Raw genomic sequence first — 18,250 nt, 5'->3', positions numbered from 1 at the left:
TCCTATTTTTTGTTGTTGTTGTTGTTGTTTGATCATCGTGGAAGTAGTTTAAAAATGTCTGTCCTCCTTTCCAGAGAGTTTTTGCTCCAGTCATCTGCTCCTCTGCATCATCCTCTTCCTCGCACCATACCCCACACGGAAGGAGTGTCTCGCTGTCCTCTTACCCCACCAACAAGCGCTACGATGAGGGGCGATCAGGAGGGGGAGGGTTTTCAGACCACAGGAGGAAGGACAGGGGAGAGGGAGAGAGTAAGGACACATTTGTGGGTGAGGGAGGTGGAAGTGTGCAAGTTCCTTCTCTCTCCCTCTCTTCTGGTCAGTCAGCCATGTCCTCTTCTACAGCAGGAGGGCCTCCGTCCTCAGCGATAGGTTCTCTGGGTGTGAACCTGGGAGTTGGCGCTGTCAGGGTGGCCTCCACAGTGGTGACCAATGTAACCAATGTAATGCGTCCTGTCATTAGTACACCGCTCCCCATCGCCAGCAAACCGAGAGATGGAGGCACTTCATCCAGCCCGCACCCGCCAGAGAGGAAGTCTCTGACTCCCCAGCAGCATCCACAGCTTCTGATTGGTTCGGGATCAGGAGGCGGTGGGTACTACTCTTCATCGTCACCTAACCCTGTAGGTGCGAGCGTGGGCCCAGGTGGTGTAGTGACTAATTTGGTGTTGGGCGGGGCTTTGTCAGGCCAACCCGCTGTACAGCTCATCACCCCCTCCCCTCAGCCATCCCAACACCAGGCCCTTCCCTCCACTGCTGTTTCAGTTCCACATAGCCAAACCAATGGGCCCCTGCCTCTGTCCCTGCTTCAGCCCCAGTTCCTTCCTGCATCCTCACTGGCTCCCCCTGGGGGTAAGGCCATCACACAAGTTCAGTATATTCTGCCCACCCTACCTGCCAACACCCACCCCAAGAGTCCACCTCAGCAGCTCAGCCAGCCAACCAGTATCTTCAACCTGCCCACAGCTCCGCCAACACACGTGTCCTTGGCCAATGGAAAGCAGCAGGGTACTAGTTCGCTGTCGGGATACACGTCCAGTCCGGCAGTGGGGGTCGTCAGCCCGGGACCCAGAGGTGAAAACTAACGGTGTGATTTATGGTGCTAATAATCTGTGGTGGCTCCTAATAAAATGCTCATTCCCCCGTCTCTCTCTCTCTTACTGCATCAGCACAAACACAGTCTCCGGTGCTCCAGGGTAAAATGCTTGTTCCTATGGCAACAGTACGGACTGCTCCTACACCTGCCCAGCCGTTTCCCATCGTGGCTCCACCTCTTCCTGTCCAGAACGGTGCTCAGCCTGGAAGCAAGGTCAATGAGTGCCTCACTTCTTAATTGTGGTCATTTTGATCATAACATCAACTAAAAGTAATTAAATCACAATTCAAATATTCATATATTTTTTTCCCTGCTTTCTGCGTCATTCCAGATCATCCAATTGACTCCCATGCCTGTGGTCCAGTCCCAGCTGCCTCAGGGTGGAGCGGTGCATCCTGCCAGCCCCTTCCCTGTAACAGTGGGCACAGCTGCTGTTGTAGCGCCAGGATCAGCCCCCTCCCAAGCTGTACTGCTGCCACCAGCACCTACCAGGTTAGAAAGGGCAAACTCATTTAGGTGCTATGATTCTTTAATCTACCACACCATCCTTTTTCTGCCTGCATTGTCTTATCTCCTGCTTCACGGCTCTGTGACATCAAGTCGTATTGCAGTTGTGGCAATGTGCCAATTGTCATCATTTTTGTATATTGCAGAGAAAACATGAAGTGAAAGGTATTCTAAATTGAAGGCTCTTAATCGCTATTTTTATCTTCACAAAATGAACCTGGTTGCAATTTAACATGTTCTTGTTACGTTTTCAAAATTTTTTTCACATCATGAGTCTCATATCATTAATACTTTTGCCCAATCTGGACAACACAAAATGTTGGCACTAAAGACAGACAGGTTATAATTTCACATATATACCAGATAATTGACCAGATTGTAAATGTCTCTTTCCAGTAACTTAAAATCTCAAGTTATTCAGCACATGGGCAAGAAGAGGAATCAAACTGACTTAGTGGTTTACCATTTACCTACATAGCAGCTGGAGTTGTTTTGGTGCAGTCAGCCCTTGTTAAAGCTTTTTAATAGATAATTTTGTTACAGATTTACAGATACCAAAGGGACCAGTGCCGCTCCGTATATTGTAAATCATGTGCAGTCAAGCAGTGACTGTCAGCATATAACTATAAAGTTTTATTTGCTGCGTGTATGAAGGCTCCTTTCCATATGGACTACGTTTCCTAACTCTGCTGTTGTCCAGCTTTGCTGTGTCATGGTGAGGAAAAACAAGGGATTTTTGATTTCCTGTATTACTGGGGTCTGTAATGGTCAACATGGAGGTGGATATCTCCCAGACTAAAAACTTTTCTATACTGCAACGCATAGGTGAACTCAGTGATTTGATTACAAATCAGGTTTAGAAGGGACAATAGAAAAATGCATAAAAACCTGACGGAACTATGTTTGAAAACATGTATTTTCAGTGCAAACAATGAGCCTATTATTGCTTGTAACATTATTTTCAATCGTACCATAGAAGCTATGAAATGGGAGGAAAGCAAGACACTCATGAGACTTCATTCAGCGTCTCTAGTAAACATCACTTAACCAACGATGATTCCCCTCGAATCGTTATGGGCTCAAATAAATTGAACATGAATAGAGAGTGTGTCTGTCGAGGCTAATCAGAAGTTTACATGACAATTTTGCCCACTGGACAGATGATAAAAGGTTTATTTGGCAGTTTTAGACGCAATGAAATGTCTTTCTGAATGGGCCAATTCAAGCCCGTTGAGGTCTTTAACTAGACAGTTTTATTTCAAGCCGACTCTTCATGAAATAAAATGAAACCGATGATATCAGATAACATTTAACAGGTGTTGTTACCAACATAGATGTGCTGCCTTGTCCTTGTTGAGTAAAAAAAAATGAGACTTTGTGTAGCTGCATTGTCTCTTATACCAAGAAAGTCCAGATTTCCTAAATCATAGTGAGAAAACAATGCTAGAAACTTAAATTCAGTAAAAGGTTCAGCCGCAACGGTGCAGCTCTATTCTGGACGTGTTAGTCATGCTACTGGTGGCCCAAGTTGCCTCTGCCTGCCACCCCCACACTACCTCTCAGCTCCTCTCTCTCACACACTGATAAACATATAGCACTAGTCATTTGGTCCTGCTTGCTGAGATGTACACTTATCAACTGACCCCCACTGCACCACTTCTCTTTTTGTCTTCCTCTTTCTTTCTAATAACGTCTCTGTTCTCAACATTCTTGGTATGCCTTGTTATTGTGCTGTTGCACTGCCTGTCACAGCCTCTGCACCAGGGCTTTTCAATCAACGGCCTGTGGGCCAGAACCCAAATCTGAACCGGCCTGTGGTGAATATGCGAACGCCACCCAGGAACGCCCTGACCCGGAGTCGAACCCAGGACCTGAACCACTGTTCCGCTCTTTGCCACACGGCTTTGCGACACTTTGTTAGACTTTGTGTCACTGCTTTTTCTTGAGGGCGTATTGCACACACCGCAAATACACCGCAAAATAGCTTTAGGAAATCGAGCAAGTCACATTCAAAGGAGAAGTGATGGAAGGTTGACTGTTCAATGAGGACGGGACTGATAAGTATACACACATAACTCATATCAACCAAATTAGTCTGCCCTTGCTCAGTTAAGGAAGTGTAAATTTTCTCATTACATCTCATAAACAAAAGTAATCTGCTACGGCACCTACTGTTATTTGATTTATTTATTTATCTTTAAAGCTGAAACTGGTTATGTTTCTCTTTATTTCTTGCTCAAAAAGCCACCGGTGCCGTTACTGTTATTTAATTAAACCGGGAGCTGGTCACGTTTTTCAGATGCTCCACAGCAGGTGCTGTGATTATTATTTAATTAAACTTGATGCTGCTTATGTTTTTTTTATATTACTTGCACAAAAAGCATTCAATAAAATGTGCGGCGCTTTGTGTCGGTCAACCTGAGAGTAATAGTCCAGCGATTGTCTGGACCACAAACCATAGCCCTCCTGCAGTATGGCCCACAACAAGATGTAGTTGAGTAGCCCTGCTCTACATCTTTCCTGATATTCATATTTGCAAACGTCCTCCTTTCTGCTCTCTCTCTAGACCTTCCTATGTTTCATTTAATTCAATTTGAATGAATATTTTCCTCCTCTGATGACTTCATCACCCTCTTTTTGTAACTCCTATCCAGGATCACTTATGTCCAATCTACTCCGGGGGTCCCATCCACTTTGCCTCTGGTCTCCACAACAACAGGCTCTTCCCCCACTCAGCAGGCTCTGCCGGTGCCGGGATCTGCATATGTTCCATCGCCCCTAGCAACACTTGGGTTCACAGCCATCGCACCGCCCGGACAGACGCTGGTTCAGCCGCTGATTGCAGGTCAGTGATGAATTCATCGATTCTACAAAATCCTTTTTTTCTTTTTACGTAGCCGGCCAAATTAATTGCAACAGTAGCAAATCTGTGGGTTAAATCTGGCCCTCCAGAAGATTAGCTGTTACATATTTGTAATCTGTTAAATAGACATTATACCACAAATAATCAGCCACATTTTCTAAACACAAGTCCTGTGCATATTATAATCCTGTGAAAATTGGCATCTCAGAGATTTTAGGTGTATTTTTTTCACTTCTGTCTCTTTCACTTGAGATAATAAATAAACAATGAATAATAAATAAAAGTTTGGACATAAGCTTGGGGGCCTGTTCAGGATGATTTTACTGCACACACTCACAGGGGAAATCAAGCTCAAAAACCAAGAAAATCTAAATCTCTCAGGATGGTTGGATGGATGACACACTTGACAGCTCATTTTGATGTATTTAATTTTAATTATTGATTCATTAGTGTGTTCATCACGTTGGTAAACTTGGAGCCGATTTGCATATGCCAGATGGATGGCAGCCTGGATGAATTCTCCCCTGGGCTCAATACCATTTCATGCTTTTGATATATTTTATTATTAATCTCTTAAATAAGTGATGTGGTGTAAAAGGTTCCATAATGAGATGTAGTGGAGCGGGATCGGAAAGTAGCGGAGCCTTAATTGAGGATAATGTCAGTAGGTTGTAGTAAAACAGATTTTGCTTTCTCCGTGTAAATGATTTGGATGCATCACATATGTAGGTGATAGATTTCTAGATCTATCAACACCTCCAGGTAATACTAGTCCTGTGTGTGTGGGGATTTAGTTTTTCTTTGATTTTTAGTGTTTCGAAACTGAATTATTAGTTCAGAAATGTGTCATTGAAGCTGAAAACATCTATTGATTTCCTGCGTTGTGGAAGAATCTAACGGCATATTACTTAAATGTACCTCAGTACTCATCTTTCTGTTTACTAGTATTCTGTGCTGACATATGGCTGCCAGAATGAAATCTAATTCAACTGCTACTATTTAAATGAAAATCCACTTCATGATGTTATAGATGAATAACATAAATTAAATGAATCATTCGTTTAAAAGAAACTCATATCAAGTACAGTTCACATTCAGTGACTTGTACCATAAATGAAGCAGGACAGGGTTATTTCTGTGAAGATAACTACACCAGTTAACTACCTGCTGACATGCACCTCCCCAGAAATTTTCAAATTGATTGTGTTGGATCATTGGAGATCGACTACAATGAGCTACAGAGATAAAGACATTTGTAGGACTCGTCTTCTGTGATATTTTGTCAAAATTATCATTTACCGTTCATTTACCAACGAACTTGACTGGCAAAAAAGACTAGTGTCTGTAGCCACAGAGTGCACAAGTATAAATGGTCTACACCGGCTCTGGCTATGTGTGGAAGTTATAGCGTTTATGTCCCGCAGTGTTTGCCTCATAGTGCAGCATAGAGCATAAACATTCACATATTTTCTGCCAAATTGGGGGAAAAGTGAAACATTTTGATATTAGCTTCAGTTTTATGCCAAAACAAACTAAAACATTGACAAAAGAGTCTTTAATTGTTTGCTTTTTGGACTCCACATTTCTGTCATGTATTCATGTGAAAATGTAAATAGTTGTCACTGTTATAAGAGCGTTCTGTCTTCTCCCTTCAGGTCAGCCCCCGCTCTTAGCCGCCGCTCAGTCTCCTCAGCCCTCCACCTCGGCCCCGGCTTCAGGCTCTGGCTCAGGCCAAATCGTCACTGCCATCTACCCTCCTTCACCTAATGTCACCATGGCAACAGGGGTGGTCTCCATGGCAGCGGTACCCCCCAGCGTGGTTTACTCTGTCTCCAGCCCTTCTAGCGCTTCTCCCCACATCCTGCCCAAACACACGGCGACCCCGACAACCATCACACACCCACACCCACACCCACACCCACACTCGCAGCCCCACCCGGACAGACAGGCAGACAGACACCTACCTCCAGACCGATCCGCGGAGCGACAAGCCGACAGGCAGGCTGAGAGGCAGGCAGAACTGTTGACACATTCGGACAGACAGCTTGAGAGGCAGATGCAGACCTCCAGCGCCATCAGCTCAGCGGCACCTCCCAGTGGCTCAGCTGTGTCCATGAGGCCCTCCAGTCCTCCCCTTCAGATCCAAGCACCTGGTACGTCCACACAAACTGTTTTTAATTTAGTCTGTAATGAATTATTCCACTCATGTATTTTTCATATTTCTGTTTTACAGGCAGCACACCAGGTACGCCCAAGCTGACCCAGCTTCCAGTCAGGATGCCTCAGAAAGTGAAGGCAACGGTGGCGACCATTCCTGTGGGCAGCTACGATGGAGGAGGCAGGGGGAAAGAGAGGGAGCGGGACAAAGACAGGGAGAGGGAGAGAGAGCGGGAGCGAGAAAAGGAGAGGGAAAGGGAAGCCGCAGCCAAAAGTCATTTCTCCTTTGATCCTGAGCCAGCGGTGCAGACAGGGTCTCCGTCAACACATCCCACCGAGGAGCCAGCGTCCTCTGACAAACCCCTGGAGGGCTCGAGTGCTGCTGACTCCTCTGACACAAGGAACAGAGAAAGCACAACCACCAAAGAGGTACATTACACACCGGTTTTCTCCACTAGACTAAACCTACCAACTGTACCAGTTTGCGTAAACTGTCTATACGTAGCTACATAAAATGTCTGCATTGAACTTTCTTTGCAGCCTACATGGAAGGAGTCCCTCCCTTCCTCCCCTCTCCCCCCTCTATCGGCCACAGAGCCCGCCCTTCCACCCCCACACACTGACAAAGATGGTCCTACACCCAAAAAGGTCAAAGCCCGCCCACCACCGCTGAAGAAGACCTTTGACTCTGTGGACAAGTGAGTTTATGCCTTTGTGAATCTTTTCAGTCCAAATGATCGATGGACAGCATATATATACTGTATGTTGTGTGCATGTGTGTGTGTTGGACTGGCAGGGTGCTGTCGGAGGTGTATTTTGAGGAACGCTTTGCCGAGCTCCCGGAGTTTCGGCCTGAGGAGGTTTTGCCTTCACCCACCCTGCAGAGTCTGGCCACTTCACCTCGCGCCATCCTGGGCAGCTATCGCCGCAAGAGGAAGAACTCAACAGGTTTCACAACAGCTTATTCCTATTTGACTAAGTGCTGTATTCAAACGTTTGAAATGACTGACATGTTAAATCTTGTGTGCTACTAGATTTGGACTCTGCCACAGATGAACAAATCTCTCCAAAGAGAAAGAGTCGGCGGCGTTCTAGCTGCAGCTCTGAGCCCAACACGCCCAAAAGTGCCGCCAAGTGTGAGGGAGACATCTTCACCTTCGACAGAGCAGGTAGTGCACAAATACAAGGTGAACATTTTATATACTTGTTATATAAATGTTTTTATGTACTAATGGCATCAAAAAACAGTTCACATAAAATGTTGTATCCTTAAATGCTGACATAAAATTGGTTTCATTTTAGTTCATTTCACTTGACTGAAAACCCTGTGTGGTTTTAAATGTGTTGAAATAATAACCATTCATAACCAAGGTTAACGTTAAGACGAGTTATATTCATTTAATTTACGAGTCACAACGGAATCACTGAGTTAGAAGAATGTTTAATCCCGTACCGTGTTTTCATGCTTAATATACCACAATACACAAAGATGAGGTGGGTCTGGGTCGTAGGCGTCTGTGGCAGGAGTTTGCATTTTAACGTCAGATACAAAACATGACCACATGCTGGTTTGAACAGGGATATCCTTTCACACAGGTGCATAACATAAACACATTAGGTACAATATTCATTGCTCTGCACCAAATCTTAGCTTCATGACTGTTGTAATATTTAGTTCACGTTGAAACTGTGTCAGAAGGGTGATAATCTAACTGTGTGACCGGTGCTGATGCAAACGGTAGTAACAAGACAAAAAAGCAACACAGATTTTGGTGCTTCATATCGCTGCAACTGAATTTTTAATTACCGCCCCCCCCCCCAGCTCTATTGCTGTGCCAAAGCTACATGTGATGTCACGTCAGTTTTTCACCTGCATGGATGGAAGTGAACCTTCAAAATGTCTAAAGCGAAACGGTCAAAAGTTTGGCTGGAATAGTTCACTTCAAAAGACTTGGTAACCTGCAACGAGTGCTCAAAGGCATTATCGTGCAGGGGAGGTAACACCTCGAATTTGACTAAACATCTGACAACATCTCGTATTTTTTTTAAAAAAGCTTAGATATGTAGCATCTTTGATGGTCTGCGTGACCCCACACCACTGTTTTTATTAATTATGACGGTTGGAATTTTATTTTATATTGCATTATTTATTTCTCAGTCTTAGTTGTATTTATATTATTTATATTAATATTCTGCTCACCTTGCACGTCACCAAATGCCCTAAAAATAAAAAGGCACCGTTTTGGGACATAGTTTGTATGTTTTCCATTCTTTAAGCACCGGTTCTGGCACCGTTTAAACACTGGCATTGTTTCAAAAGTACCGGTTTGGCACCGGTATCGTATAAAACCTTAACAGTACCCATCCGTAGTTTGTGGTGCTGTTGAACTGGATTGAATTAGAAACAAAACTCTTGTTGTCATTTAGCCCATTGACTCAAATGGGGTTGTCAAAATAACAGAAACAAGTGTATATGCAACAGTTCAGTGGTCCTACAAACTACAGCCTCTAAGGGCCTGTTCAGATCTGCATTGAGATCAGATGTGAGCTCGTGGATATCTCGAGGTACTTAAGATGCGTCCCCTGATCTGGTCTCAGTTTGACACGCTGTATGCAGATAAACCCCGACATCATGTGGGGCGCAGTAGAATATTGTAACAGCGACTGTCTAATGTCTAATGGAGCTGTACCACTGCTCCAGGACGGAGAACAGCGCTGTTTAACGTGTGTGCATCATGACTTTGACACACAAGGTAACGATGCAGATGGACACAGACACCATGTTCATGTGTTTCTTTTAATGACAGCACTCAGTACATCAACTGAACAACTATTTGAACATTTCTTCCTTTGATACGTTATAGTCTGTTTTTCAGAGGGTTGAGGTGACATATTTTCTGACGTGTGTCCACTGCACAATACAGAGAGAGAGGAGAACTGTAAACGTGTGACCATGTTAGAGATAGAAATGATATGTTTTCCAAAAAGATAAAAACAAACTATTTAGTTTATTTAATCGAAGAACAATGTATAGACCTGTTCTATAGGAAAGTTAACCTTAAATAACTTTATATAAAATAAAATTAACTCGACTGTGTGGAGGGAGGGCAGCACTGTTTGAGGGTTGTGTCAAGGTTTTTGGTCTAGGCGGGTAGTGAGGTGAGGCTACGTCACAGTTTGGCTGCCAGTAGTTATTTGATGTTGGTTTGGTGAGTCCAAACCTTTTGCCTCATAAACAAAAGGTGCTTGTTATTTCAAAAGGTTACCTGGAGTCTCAACCGCTCCACCTGTGTGTTCCTTCCCCAGCCACAGATGGAGAAGACATCCTGGCAGAACTGGAGTTTGAAAAGGTCCCATACTCCTCCCTGCGACGAACGCTGGACCAGAGGAGAGCGCTGGTCATGCAGCTGTTCCAGGAGCAGGGTTTCTTCCCATCAGGTAAGACACATACATGTGAACACAGGCATTTTCAGAATGAGCTTCCACCTGCAGATGTTGATCGCTGCTTTTTCCTTTTCCAGCTCAAGCCACTGCAGCCTTCCAGACAAGATACTCCGACATATTTCCCACCAAGGTGTGTCTGCAGCTGAAGATCAGGGAGGTGCGGCAGAAGATCATGCAGACGGCCGCCCCCTCCGATGCGTCTGGTTTGGGCCCCTCTGACCCGGCCGGCCCCCTCCCCGGACCCTCCGGCTCCCAGTCAGGGGAGGGGTCCGGGAGAGGAGGCGGAGACCTGCAGGATGAAGAAATGGAACAAGGAACTGAAGCGAGTCCGGAGGATCCTCGAGATTCGCAGGACTCGTCTAGATGAGGGAGGCTGACCAATCAGTTCAAATCGACCAATCAGTGTCTGCCGACTTTGCCCACCCCCCCCCCCCCCCCCCCCCCCCCACACGCTTTCACGCTTTCCTTCATCCTGACTCCTCACTCTCTTCTGTTCAGATCCCGTTTCCTCTCCATCCTCAGCAGCCAACCTTTGAGAGCGAGGGACGTTTGTATGCAACATTGGGACTTAAACCAAAAGAAGGACATTTGAAAAACCAGTGGCACAAAAAACTACCACATTAACACCACACACACACACACACACAAACCGCAAACTCTTGATTCCACCACTTGAATTAGCACTCTGTATTAACCACCTTGGAGAAAGCTCCCATTGACGCCAGTGAACGAAGGACCATTGTGTACAGCTGCAGTCGTTTGCCTTGAAAAAGAACAGTCTGAGTCGGTGAAAAGTCAGCAGTTTTAACACGGGACGTTTTATGTTTTGATATTTGTTTTTAATAGTTTTAGAGAAGTCGAAGCTTGAGGAACAACTTGTTGTTATGTTACTGTTGTGAGAAGGTTTCTGCTGAAGTGCGGGGGCTGGGCCCTCAACTGCCGGAAACGAGATTTGACCCGCGGAACAATCTTTTTCTCACCCGTGGACCTTCAGCGGAGGTCTGCGCGGATGGACTGAAACGTTGACTGAAATTTAAGTGGACTTCTGGCAGTGCCATCATTCCTGCAGTTACCGGACTGGCCTCCCTTCCTGCGACTGACCCTAGCACATGCCAGTAGGTGGGAACCAAGCATTCCTGTGCCTCTCATTTCGCTAGCCATGAAGGAAGGAGGTGGGTCAGAGTCACCGGGCACATCCTGGCTCTTAGTCATAGAGGTCAGGCTCATAAGACCTTAACCCTCTATTGCCAAGCAGTTTTATTAACTTTTTTTAAAAAATAATTTGTATTTAACATTGTCATATTATTCAGTTTGTTGTTGTACTATTCCAATGGTTATTATTATTATTATTATTATTATTATCATCATTACTACTCCTCATATCATTGCAGTGAACCCCGGTTCTGAGTTCTGTTCTTTTTTTCTGACAGATGTTTCCTTTATTTCTGCCAGCTTGTTTCATTTTGTATCTTTTTGGAGGTAGGTGAAAGATGATGCTCCGCACCTGTACAGCTCCTCCGTTGTAGTCTTCCCTTGACTGGCCTCTCACCTCAGCCAGGAAATCTGGGGTGCAGATATTTTTATTGTTCATTTCAAAGAGGAAGACAAACACAATATGAACCTTGATATTCTTTCAATAAGTCGTATATTTTTAGACACCCCTGTATGCCTCCGTCTCTTGCTAAGTTAGATTCTATAGCCCTGATACTTGTACATCTCCTTCCTCCACCTCTTTCCTCCCCTCCGTCCTCCCTTTGTCACTTTATTGCTCTCTCCAGACCTCCTTTTTTTCAACAGGTGGAGAGAAAACTGGGGGAAGTGACGGGAGGGTAACGGATCAAAGAGAGCTGGTAGAATATAATACTGGTTGTGTCTTTGTGCAAGACTTGGTTGTGTTGTAAATAATTACTGTAGAGTCAGTAGACTCGATATATTATTAAGGCAAAAATCTGTCATTGAACATAAGTTGAATTTTAAGACACCGTTATCAAAGGTAAAACACGTGACATGGGGAAAAAAAAAAAACAATAAATATGGCTATTAATGTTTTTGTGTTTTACTCCTTGTTCTGCTGCTCCAGTATGCAAGAGAGGAATTTATATACATAATTTAAGTTTGTATCTGTATCTTTCAGTATGCAAATAAAAATAGGTGTTGAATTAAAGTGATTTAATCGCTGGTAATGTGAAAAATGGGTTTTCCTTAAGCAGAAATACAGTGTTCTATGAAAGTTATGTAAACGCATAATTCTTCATCCAGACCCTTTAAATAAAAAGAAATCTTATGCAAATTAAACATCTCCACAGCGCGCACAGGTGTGAAGTGAATGACACCACATGGTAGCCATGCAGATCTTGAAAAAAACATTTATTGATTTTACCTATTTACAACAACCTGAACATCATTTTAAACAAGAAAAATCACAGCCATTTCAAAATTTTATACAAATCAGCATCTGAGGCACGACTGATGGTCCTTACTTATAATGAAAACCACGTCACTAGTTTAGTTTGTGTCACATCAGTAGATTTTAATACCAACTTCTCCTACAGCTTTATAAATGTGGGATGTTGACATACTTTGGTCTGTTCGCCGACATTTATTTGTCCACTACACAATAATCTGAGATCGTCACTCAGCCAACTGAACGTTAGTCTTCATTTCAGCCGAGATTGAAACTATTTCTGGTCGACTCTTCCTCAGAGGAGTTGAAGTCCGTCTACGGCGACCGTGTCCATAGCGAGGCCGTTCTCCAAAGCCGTGTGGTAGATCTCCAGGGCCTGCTCCAGAGGCAGCGCTCCTCCCTCACTGGTCTCAATGATGGCGATGGTCTCCCCAAACTCATTACACATGATGGTCGGGGTGCCCTGCGCCTGCGAGGACAAAACCATGACAAAACCTCAGTCGACAAACCAGCAACTCAGGACCACATGTTCCAATTCCAGTCTGCTACACAATTGCTTTGATTGTGTTTATTACTATGATATTTTCTAACAACCGGGAACAACTGAGAGGTTTGACCTGAGGGTAATAATTAGCCATGTCATCATAAAATAAAATCAAACTTCAGAGACAATTCCTACCTGCTGCAGATCTGAAGTTTGTATCTGGATGAGCTGAGGCTGCCCATTGGCTAGTTCCACCCCAGACGCGTCCACCACTGCCACAGCAGGGCCGGTCTCCAGGGCGGCGGCCTCCTGGTCCAGCCTCTGCTGCCTGGCGTGGGTCTTCTTGTGGTTCCTCAGGTTGGAGAAGGTCTTGAAGGCCTTGCCGCACTGGGGGCACGCGTGCGGCCGCTCGCCCGTGTGCGTCCGCCGGTGCTCCGCCAGGTGCATGCTCTGAATGAAGCCCTTCCCGCACACCTCGCAGCGGAACGGCCGCTCGCCCGAGTGCGTGCGGAGGTGCTCCCGCAGGTGCGTGTTCTGCCGGAAGCGCTTCCCGCACACCTGGCAGGGGAACGGGCGCTCGCCCGTGTGCACCCGCTGGTGAAGCGCGACGCCGGAGGAGGACACGAACAGCTTCCCGCAGATGGGGCACTGGTGCGCCTTGGGCCGCTTCCCTGGGGTGCACCGGGGCCGCCCGGGACCCATGGCGAAGTGGCTCAGTCTGTGAAGGCGCAGGTTGGCGGGAGAGTTGAGTTTCCTCCCGCAAATGTTGCAATCCAGGCCGCCCCTCGTCGAACCGGCCGAGTCCCCCCCCGTTTCCGACGCCGACGTGGAGGCCGCCGAGGTCGGATCTTTGCCCGGCTCCGCTCGGCTGTTGGCCTCCTTGCTCGCGTCCGCCCCCGCGACGGCCTGCACCTGCGCCGGGTGCTGCTCCAGGCAGTGGCCGTCTCGTTGCCTCCTGGTCACGAAGCCCGCGTCGCAGTGAGAGCAAGGGAAGGGCGCCGGGGCTCCCGAGTGCTGGGTGTAGCGATGCGCCGCCAGCTTGGTGGGCCAGCGGAAAATGGCGGGGCAGTCGGGGCAGCTCAGCATGGCGGCGCTGGAGTGCAGCAGGGTGTGCTGGCGGAGGTTGGAGGACTGGGAGAAGGAGCGGTGGCAGACGTCGCAGCGGAACGGCCGCACGCCAGAGTGGATGAGGTTGTGCCTCATCAGGTTGGCTAGACACGAGAAGGTTTTGCCGCAGTCGGAACACTGGAAGGGCCTCTCGCCGGTGTGTATGCGTATGTGGTTTCGCACGTGGATCTGCTTCTTAAAGGCCTTTCCGCAGATGCCGCAAATGAACTTGCGCTCGGTCACGTGGGACTTGCGCCGGTGGTGCACGAGCAGCAGCTGGGAGGGGAACGTTTTGGGGCATGAACGGCAGGAAAAAGGCCCTTTGTCTGACGACCCAGCTGGAGCGGCTGGTGCTGAGTCGGCGGGGTCGGACGCGGCACCGGCGAGGGCGGAGTCTGGAGCCGAGGCGGCGGCATCTCCGACCTTCTGCGCGTCATCGGCGCTGACTTCAGGTGGCTCCGTCACCTCCATGCTGCTCTCCTCTCTCTCCTGCTCCTCTTCACCTCCATCCGCTTTTTTCCGGGTACTCTCTTGCGAATCCCCCAATGCCTCCATCTCTTCCTCGGTGAGAGGGGCCATCAGGTTCATGTTCGCCTCGTCCACGAGGGAATGCTTCTTGTCTCTCGCTCTCTGAAGGATGGCGAGGGCAGAGACGGATGCTCTCCTTGGAGGGGAGACCTAGAAAACAAAACCGGTAACTATAGCACGACACTAACTTGAGGTTACTGAAGCAATTAGTAGGGGGGATGCGCTCATTTTGTTACCATGGAGACAGACATAGGCGCGTTGGATGTACTACGGTTGAGATGGGTCCGGCGGTGGTAGAGGTACTTGGTCATGTTGGTGAAGGTTTTATTGCAGAACTGACACTTGTGCAGGGGATCTTCAGTGTGGGACTTCCTGTAAGAAAGGAAGAACAGATGACACGCGTGAGCGTCTCGTAATCACACACAGCGTGTGCGTGTGTGCCGCTGTGGCGTCGCCGCGCTCCTACCTGTGCATGATGAGCGTCATCTCCGTGGTGAAGCCGTTGCCACAGTCCACGCACAGATACCGGGCCACGCCGGAGTGTGTCCGCATGTGCGTCTGCAGCGAGGTCGCTTTCTTGAACACCTTGCCGCACTCGGGACACTCGTGCGTGCCCTGCTCGTGAACGCGCCTGTGAGCAGCCAGCCGGTTGACGGAGGTGAAGGAGCGGTGGCAGAGCTCACACTGTTGGTTCTTGCCCCAGACCGCCGCTTTCTTCTCCGTCACTATAATCCTCAGGTCCTCCACCTTCTCCGCAGTCTCCTCCCTCCCCCGCATCTCCTCGAAGCCGCTCATCACCCCCAGCTCGCCGCTCTCCTTGTCCTGGCCCAGGAAGTGCTCCCCCTGGTGCTGGAGGAAGTCCTCCGGGGTCTGGAAGAGAAGGGAGCATTCGGAGCATTCGTACGGGTGGATGACCACCACCTCCGTCGGCTGCTGGTGCTGGCTGTCCTCCTGGACGCCGGGGCCCAGCCTCAACTCCAGCCTCTGGACGCCATTTTCCACGACCCCCAGCTTCGCTGAAGAGCTTCTCCCCATAGCGGGCAACAGAGGAGGCAGCTTGGAGCGACGCTGGCTGGGAGCGGTGGAGCCGTCGGCCAGAGCTTGGGCCGTGAGGATCTGCAGGTGCATGGTGGCCGAGCCCGGGGTGGGAATGACAGGAGGCAGCAGGGAGGAGCGGGAGGGTGCCGCAGGTTTAGAGACAAACTGATGTTTCTTCTGTTGTTGTTGTTGTTGCTGCTGCTGCTGCTGCTGCTGCTGCTGGGCGAGTACCTGGAAAACACACAGCGTTGAACAGAACAGACCTTAAACCCAGTCCTCACCTCCGTGCATCCGTTTCTGGGCTTTAAATAAGTACCTGTGCCAAGATCTCCCCCGCCTGCTGTTCACTCAGTACGTAGTTCTGCACACTGTTCAGCGGCGTGATGGTGCCGTCCGGCTGCAGCACATACTCCTGTCACCCAGGCACGAAGACACATGTTACGTTTATTAGCCGTGATTAATTACAACGACCATTCAAACTGGCATTTCCACAAATTAAAGCACAGCCACGATGAGTCTGTCTCCGCCCACCAGCGCAGCCCAGAGCTGCGTTCGTCTCGGCGATGCCTGAAAGCGATCTACAGCGCGTGGGCCAAGACATGATGGAGATGAATGCGGCGCCGTAAAACGGGGATTTAAGAAGTGACCGCCGGCTCTTTTAGATTTGTAGAGAAATGGTTTCAGTAAGTGACACTGCCTTTAAGTGCAGTCAGTCTAAGGGAAAAGTTCATCATTTGTTAAATGATCACCAACTGTGGCATTAACAGAAGATTAGTGTTTCCCCTGGCAGTGTGTTGTGTTGAGCCTCTTACTGTGGTTTCTGTGTTACTGTGGGTGCTGCTCCTGCTGTGGGTCCTCCGGTGCTCCAGCCACGTCTCAGGTGAGGTGAACAGAGCCAGGCAGTCGAGACACTGGTACTGAACCGGTCCCGACATGTGTGCATCTGATCTGGCCTCCTCCGTCTCCAGAACCTCACACAGCTCTGGGGAACGGTCATAAACACACACTGTGAGCGTTTCACTAGGATCAGCAGTTGTTGATCGGTGCCATTTCCACCAGCTACTACAGAGAGCAAACATCACATCACAATCCAGCTTCTCACGCGTGATAGAAATTCAAAAAACAAATCGTGCACCTTGTTGCTCCACCTCCATCCCGGCCTCTCTCATGTGCATCTCCTGGTGCAGCAGCAGCTCCTCCGGGTTCATGAGGAGGCTGCCACACTCCAGACACTGGTACTGCTGGCTCTGCCCCATCTCTGGGTCGCCGTGGACGGCCGAGGCCTCGCCCGCATCCCCTTCCCCCTCTTGGCCCGTGTGGATCTGCTGGTGGATCAGCACATCCTCGAGGGTGTTGAACAGCTCGTGGCACTCGCTGCACATGTACTGGTGCTCCACGTACACGCCCTCCGCCTCGTCCTGGGGTTCGGCCATGAGGGCGAGAGAGAGGTGTGACTGACTACGCGGTGATGAAGTGGTGAGAACTGAAACTTCAGGGCCGTGTCTGATGAATGCCCGCGACCCTTGTCATCCAGAGAGCCAGTGTAGGAGCACACCTGTAGCACACAAACAACACAAAGACAACATGTAACAGTTAATGATATTAGCACATGCAGCAAATCATCATATGTGTTAACATACAGGGCCAGTGTTACTATCACACAATGCTACGTTTGTAAAGGGTCCACAGAGTCAACACTGAAGGAAAAGGAATCATGGTGGTGTCCATACAAACAAAAACACACAAACAATTGTCGCAGTGTTCAGTCGTTAGCTAAATGTAGGGCCTCTGATGCTATGCCGAGCCACTCACTACATGCTAGCACATGATTGTCTGTTTTCCTCATTAATTTGCCTCGTATCTTTGTTTACAGTGTGTGATGGCATATGGAGAGCTCTTGGCGGCGCTCCCTCCGATACTGCAGACCTGTTTTTCGGCACCGCGGTTTCCTGACACGGGTTCCCGGGCTGGTCTGGCGGTCCGTCAGGCGGCGCTACCCACTTTTCACCGAAGCTCTCCGGCTCGCTAGGACGGCGGGCCCTTCTTTCCCCTTACCTCTCATTTACTCTCGTTGGACAATCCCTCGTGCAGCCATCACTCTTCCTTATTGCAGTCGTATCTCTTGTTTGGGCAGCCCCTTGTCGCCACCCGTGGCGTGGAAATTAAAATTGCGAGAAAAGGCAAAGGGATATAAAATCACAAAACGTGTAATGAAACGTTTGCCCGCCGATCGCTTCCCATTCTTGTGACACAAAGCCCCGCCCAATGCGGTAGTCTGAACATTTCAAATCCTGTGATTGGTCAGATTGGCTGTCAATCATAGACCTCCCATACAGATGGGAATTGTAGTTTTTTTAATCGGAAGTTCAAACCGTTTAAGTACACGGATAACTTGTTATTTGCATAATTATGTATGTTATATGCAATCATTCATTTGATTTACTTTTGTAATTTCATCGTAATCATTTTGTGGTCTTTGTTGTATATATTCTTAAATCCTCATACACTTTAAAAAGCTTTAAAAAGCATAGGTAAATCGCTCAGTATGTCGGCATTACGTCAGTAATCCGGCTTTTAACGTAGTGACAATTAGTAATTAAGCAAAGTTTTTATTTTTATTTATTC

The 18,250-nt window shown here is 47.8% G+C and overlaps 2 protein-coding genes across 13 annotated transcripts in view; one reads left to right on the top strand and one right to left on the bottom strand.

Moving 5' to 3' along the window:
* The window catches only part of cicb (capicua transcriptional repressor b), a 36,503-nt gene extending 24,261 nt beyond the window's left edge, over positions 1-12,242 (top strand). The window contains exons 11-22 of one of the 10 annotated variants that reach the window (XM_047598362.1): positions 75-249; positions 343-1,071; positions 1,167-1,306; positions 1,425-1,585; positions 4,255-4,445; positions 6,119-6,616; positions 6,697-7,049; positions 7,161-7,318; positions 7,408-7,568; positions 7,655-7,807; positions 9,882-10,058; positions 10,142-12,242. In XM_047598362.1, coding sequence (XP_047454318.1) covers positions 75-249; positions 343-1,071; positions 1,167-1,306; positions 1,425-1,585; positions 4,255-4,445; positions 6,119-6,616; positions 6,697-7,049; positions 7,161-7,318; positions 7,408-7,568; positions 7,655-7,807; positions 9,882-10,058; positions 10,142-10,431 — 3,186 coding nt within the window. In that variant the 3' untranslated portion in view covers positions 10,432-12,242. Of the gene's footprint in view, positions 1-74; positions 1,072-1,166; positions 1,307-1,424; positions 1,586-4,254; positions 4,446-6,118; positions 6,617-6,696; positions 7,050-7,160; positions 7,319-7,407; positions 7,569-7,654; positions 7,808-9,881; positions 10,059-10,141 lie in introns of all 10 variants that reach the window. The other 9 variants (XM_047598361.1, XM_047598364.1, XM_047598363.1 and 6 more) reach the window with 9 other exon arrangements.
* Positions 12,243-12,416: 174 nt separating this feature from the next.
* znf526 (zinc finger protein 526) lies at positions 12,417-17,945 on the bottom strand. Of its 3 annotated transcripts, none has more exons than XM_047598365.1 (8): positions 17,681-17,945; positions 16,761-17,180; positions 16,438-16,607; positions 15,942-16,037; positions 15,054-15,856; positions 14,824-14,959; positions 13,148-14,737; positions 12,417-12,937 (listed from the first exon to the last, which is right to left on the bottom strand). In XM_047598365.1, exons 2-8 carry the CDS (start codon positions 17,056-17,058, stop codon positions 12,764-12,766), a joined length of 3,267 nt encoding a protein of 1,088 aa, XP_047454321.1. In that variant the 5' UTR covers positions 17,059-17,180; positions 17,681-17,945; the 3' UTR covers positions 12,417-12,763. The 3 variants fall into 3 exon arrangements, with proteins under 3 accessions (XP_047454321.1, XP_047454322.1, XP_047454323.1); XM_047598366.1 differs by lacking the exon at positions 17,681-17,945 and adding an exon at positions 17,552-17,601; XM_047598367.1 differs by lacking the exon at positions 17,681-17,945 and adding an exon at positions 17,497-17,515.
* Between the last annotated feature and the right edge of the window lie 305 nt (positions 17,946-18,250).

The sequence above is a fragment of the Mugil cephalus genome, chromosome 11 (assembly GCF_022458985.1).
Source record: "Mugil cephalus isolate CIBA_MC_2020 chromosome 11, CIBA_Mcephalus_1.1, whole genome shotgun sequence".
NCBI lineage: Eukaryota > Metazoa > Chordata > Actinopteri > Mugiliformes > Mugilidae > Mugil > Mugil cephalus.
Note: the sequence above shows the minus strand (reverse complement) of the source record. Positions and strands in the feature narration are given on the sequence as shown.

Coding starts and splice junctions, on each gene's coding strand:
- znf526 (XM_047598365.1), bottom strand. CDS start 17,058: ATGGCCGAACCCCAGGACGAGGCGGAGGGCGTGTACGTGGAGCACCAG. Junction 14,960..15,053: donor ATGACGCTCATCATGCACAG/GTAGGAGCGCGG, acceptor CCTTTCTTACAG/GAAGTCCCACACTGAAGATC. Junction 12,938..13,147: donor AAACTTCAGATCTGCAGCAG/GTAGGAATTGTC, acceptor TTGTCCTCGCAG/GCGCAGGGCACCCCGACCAT.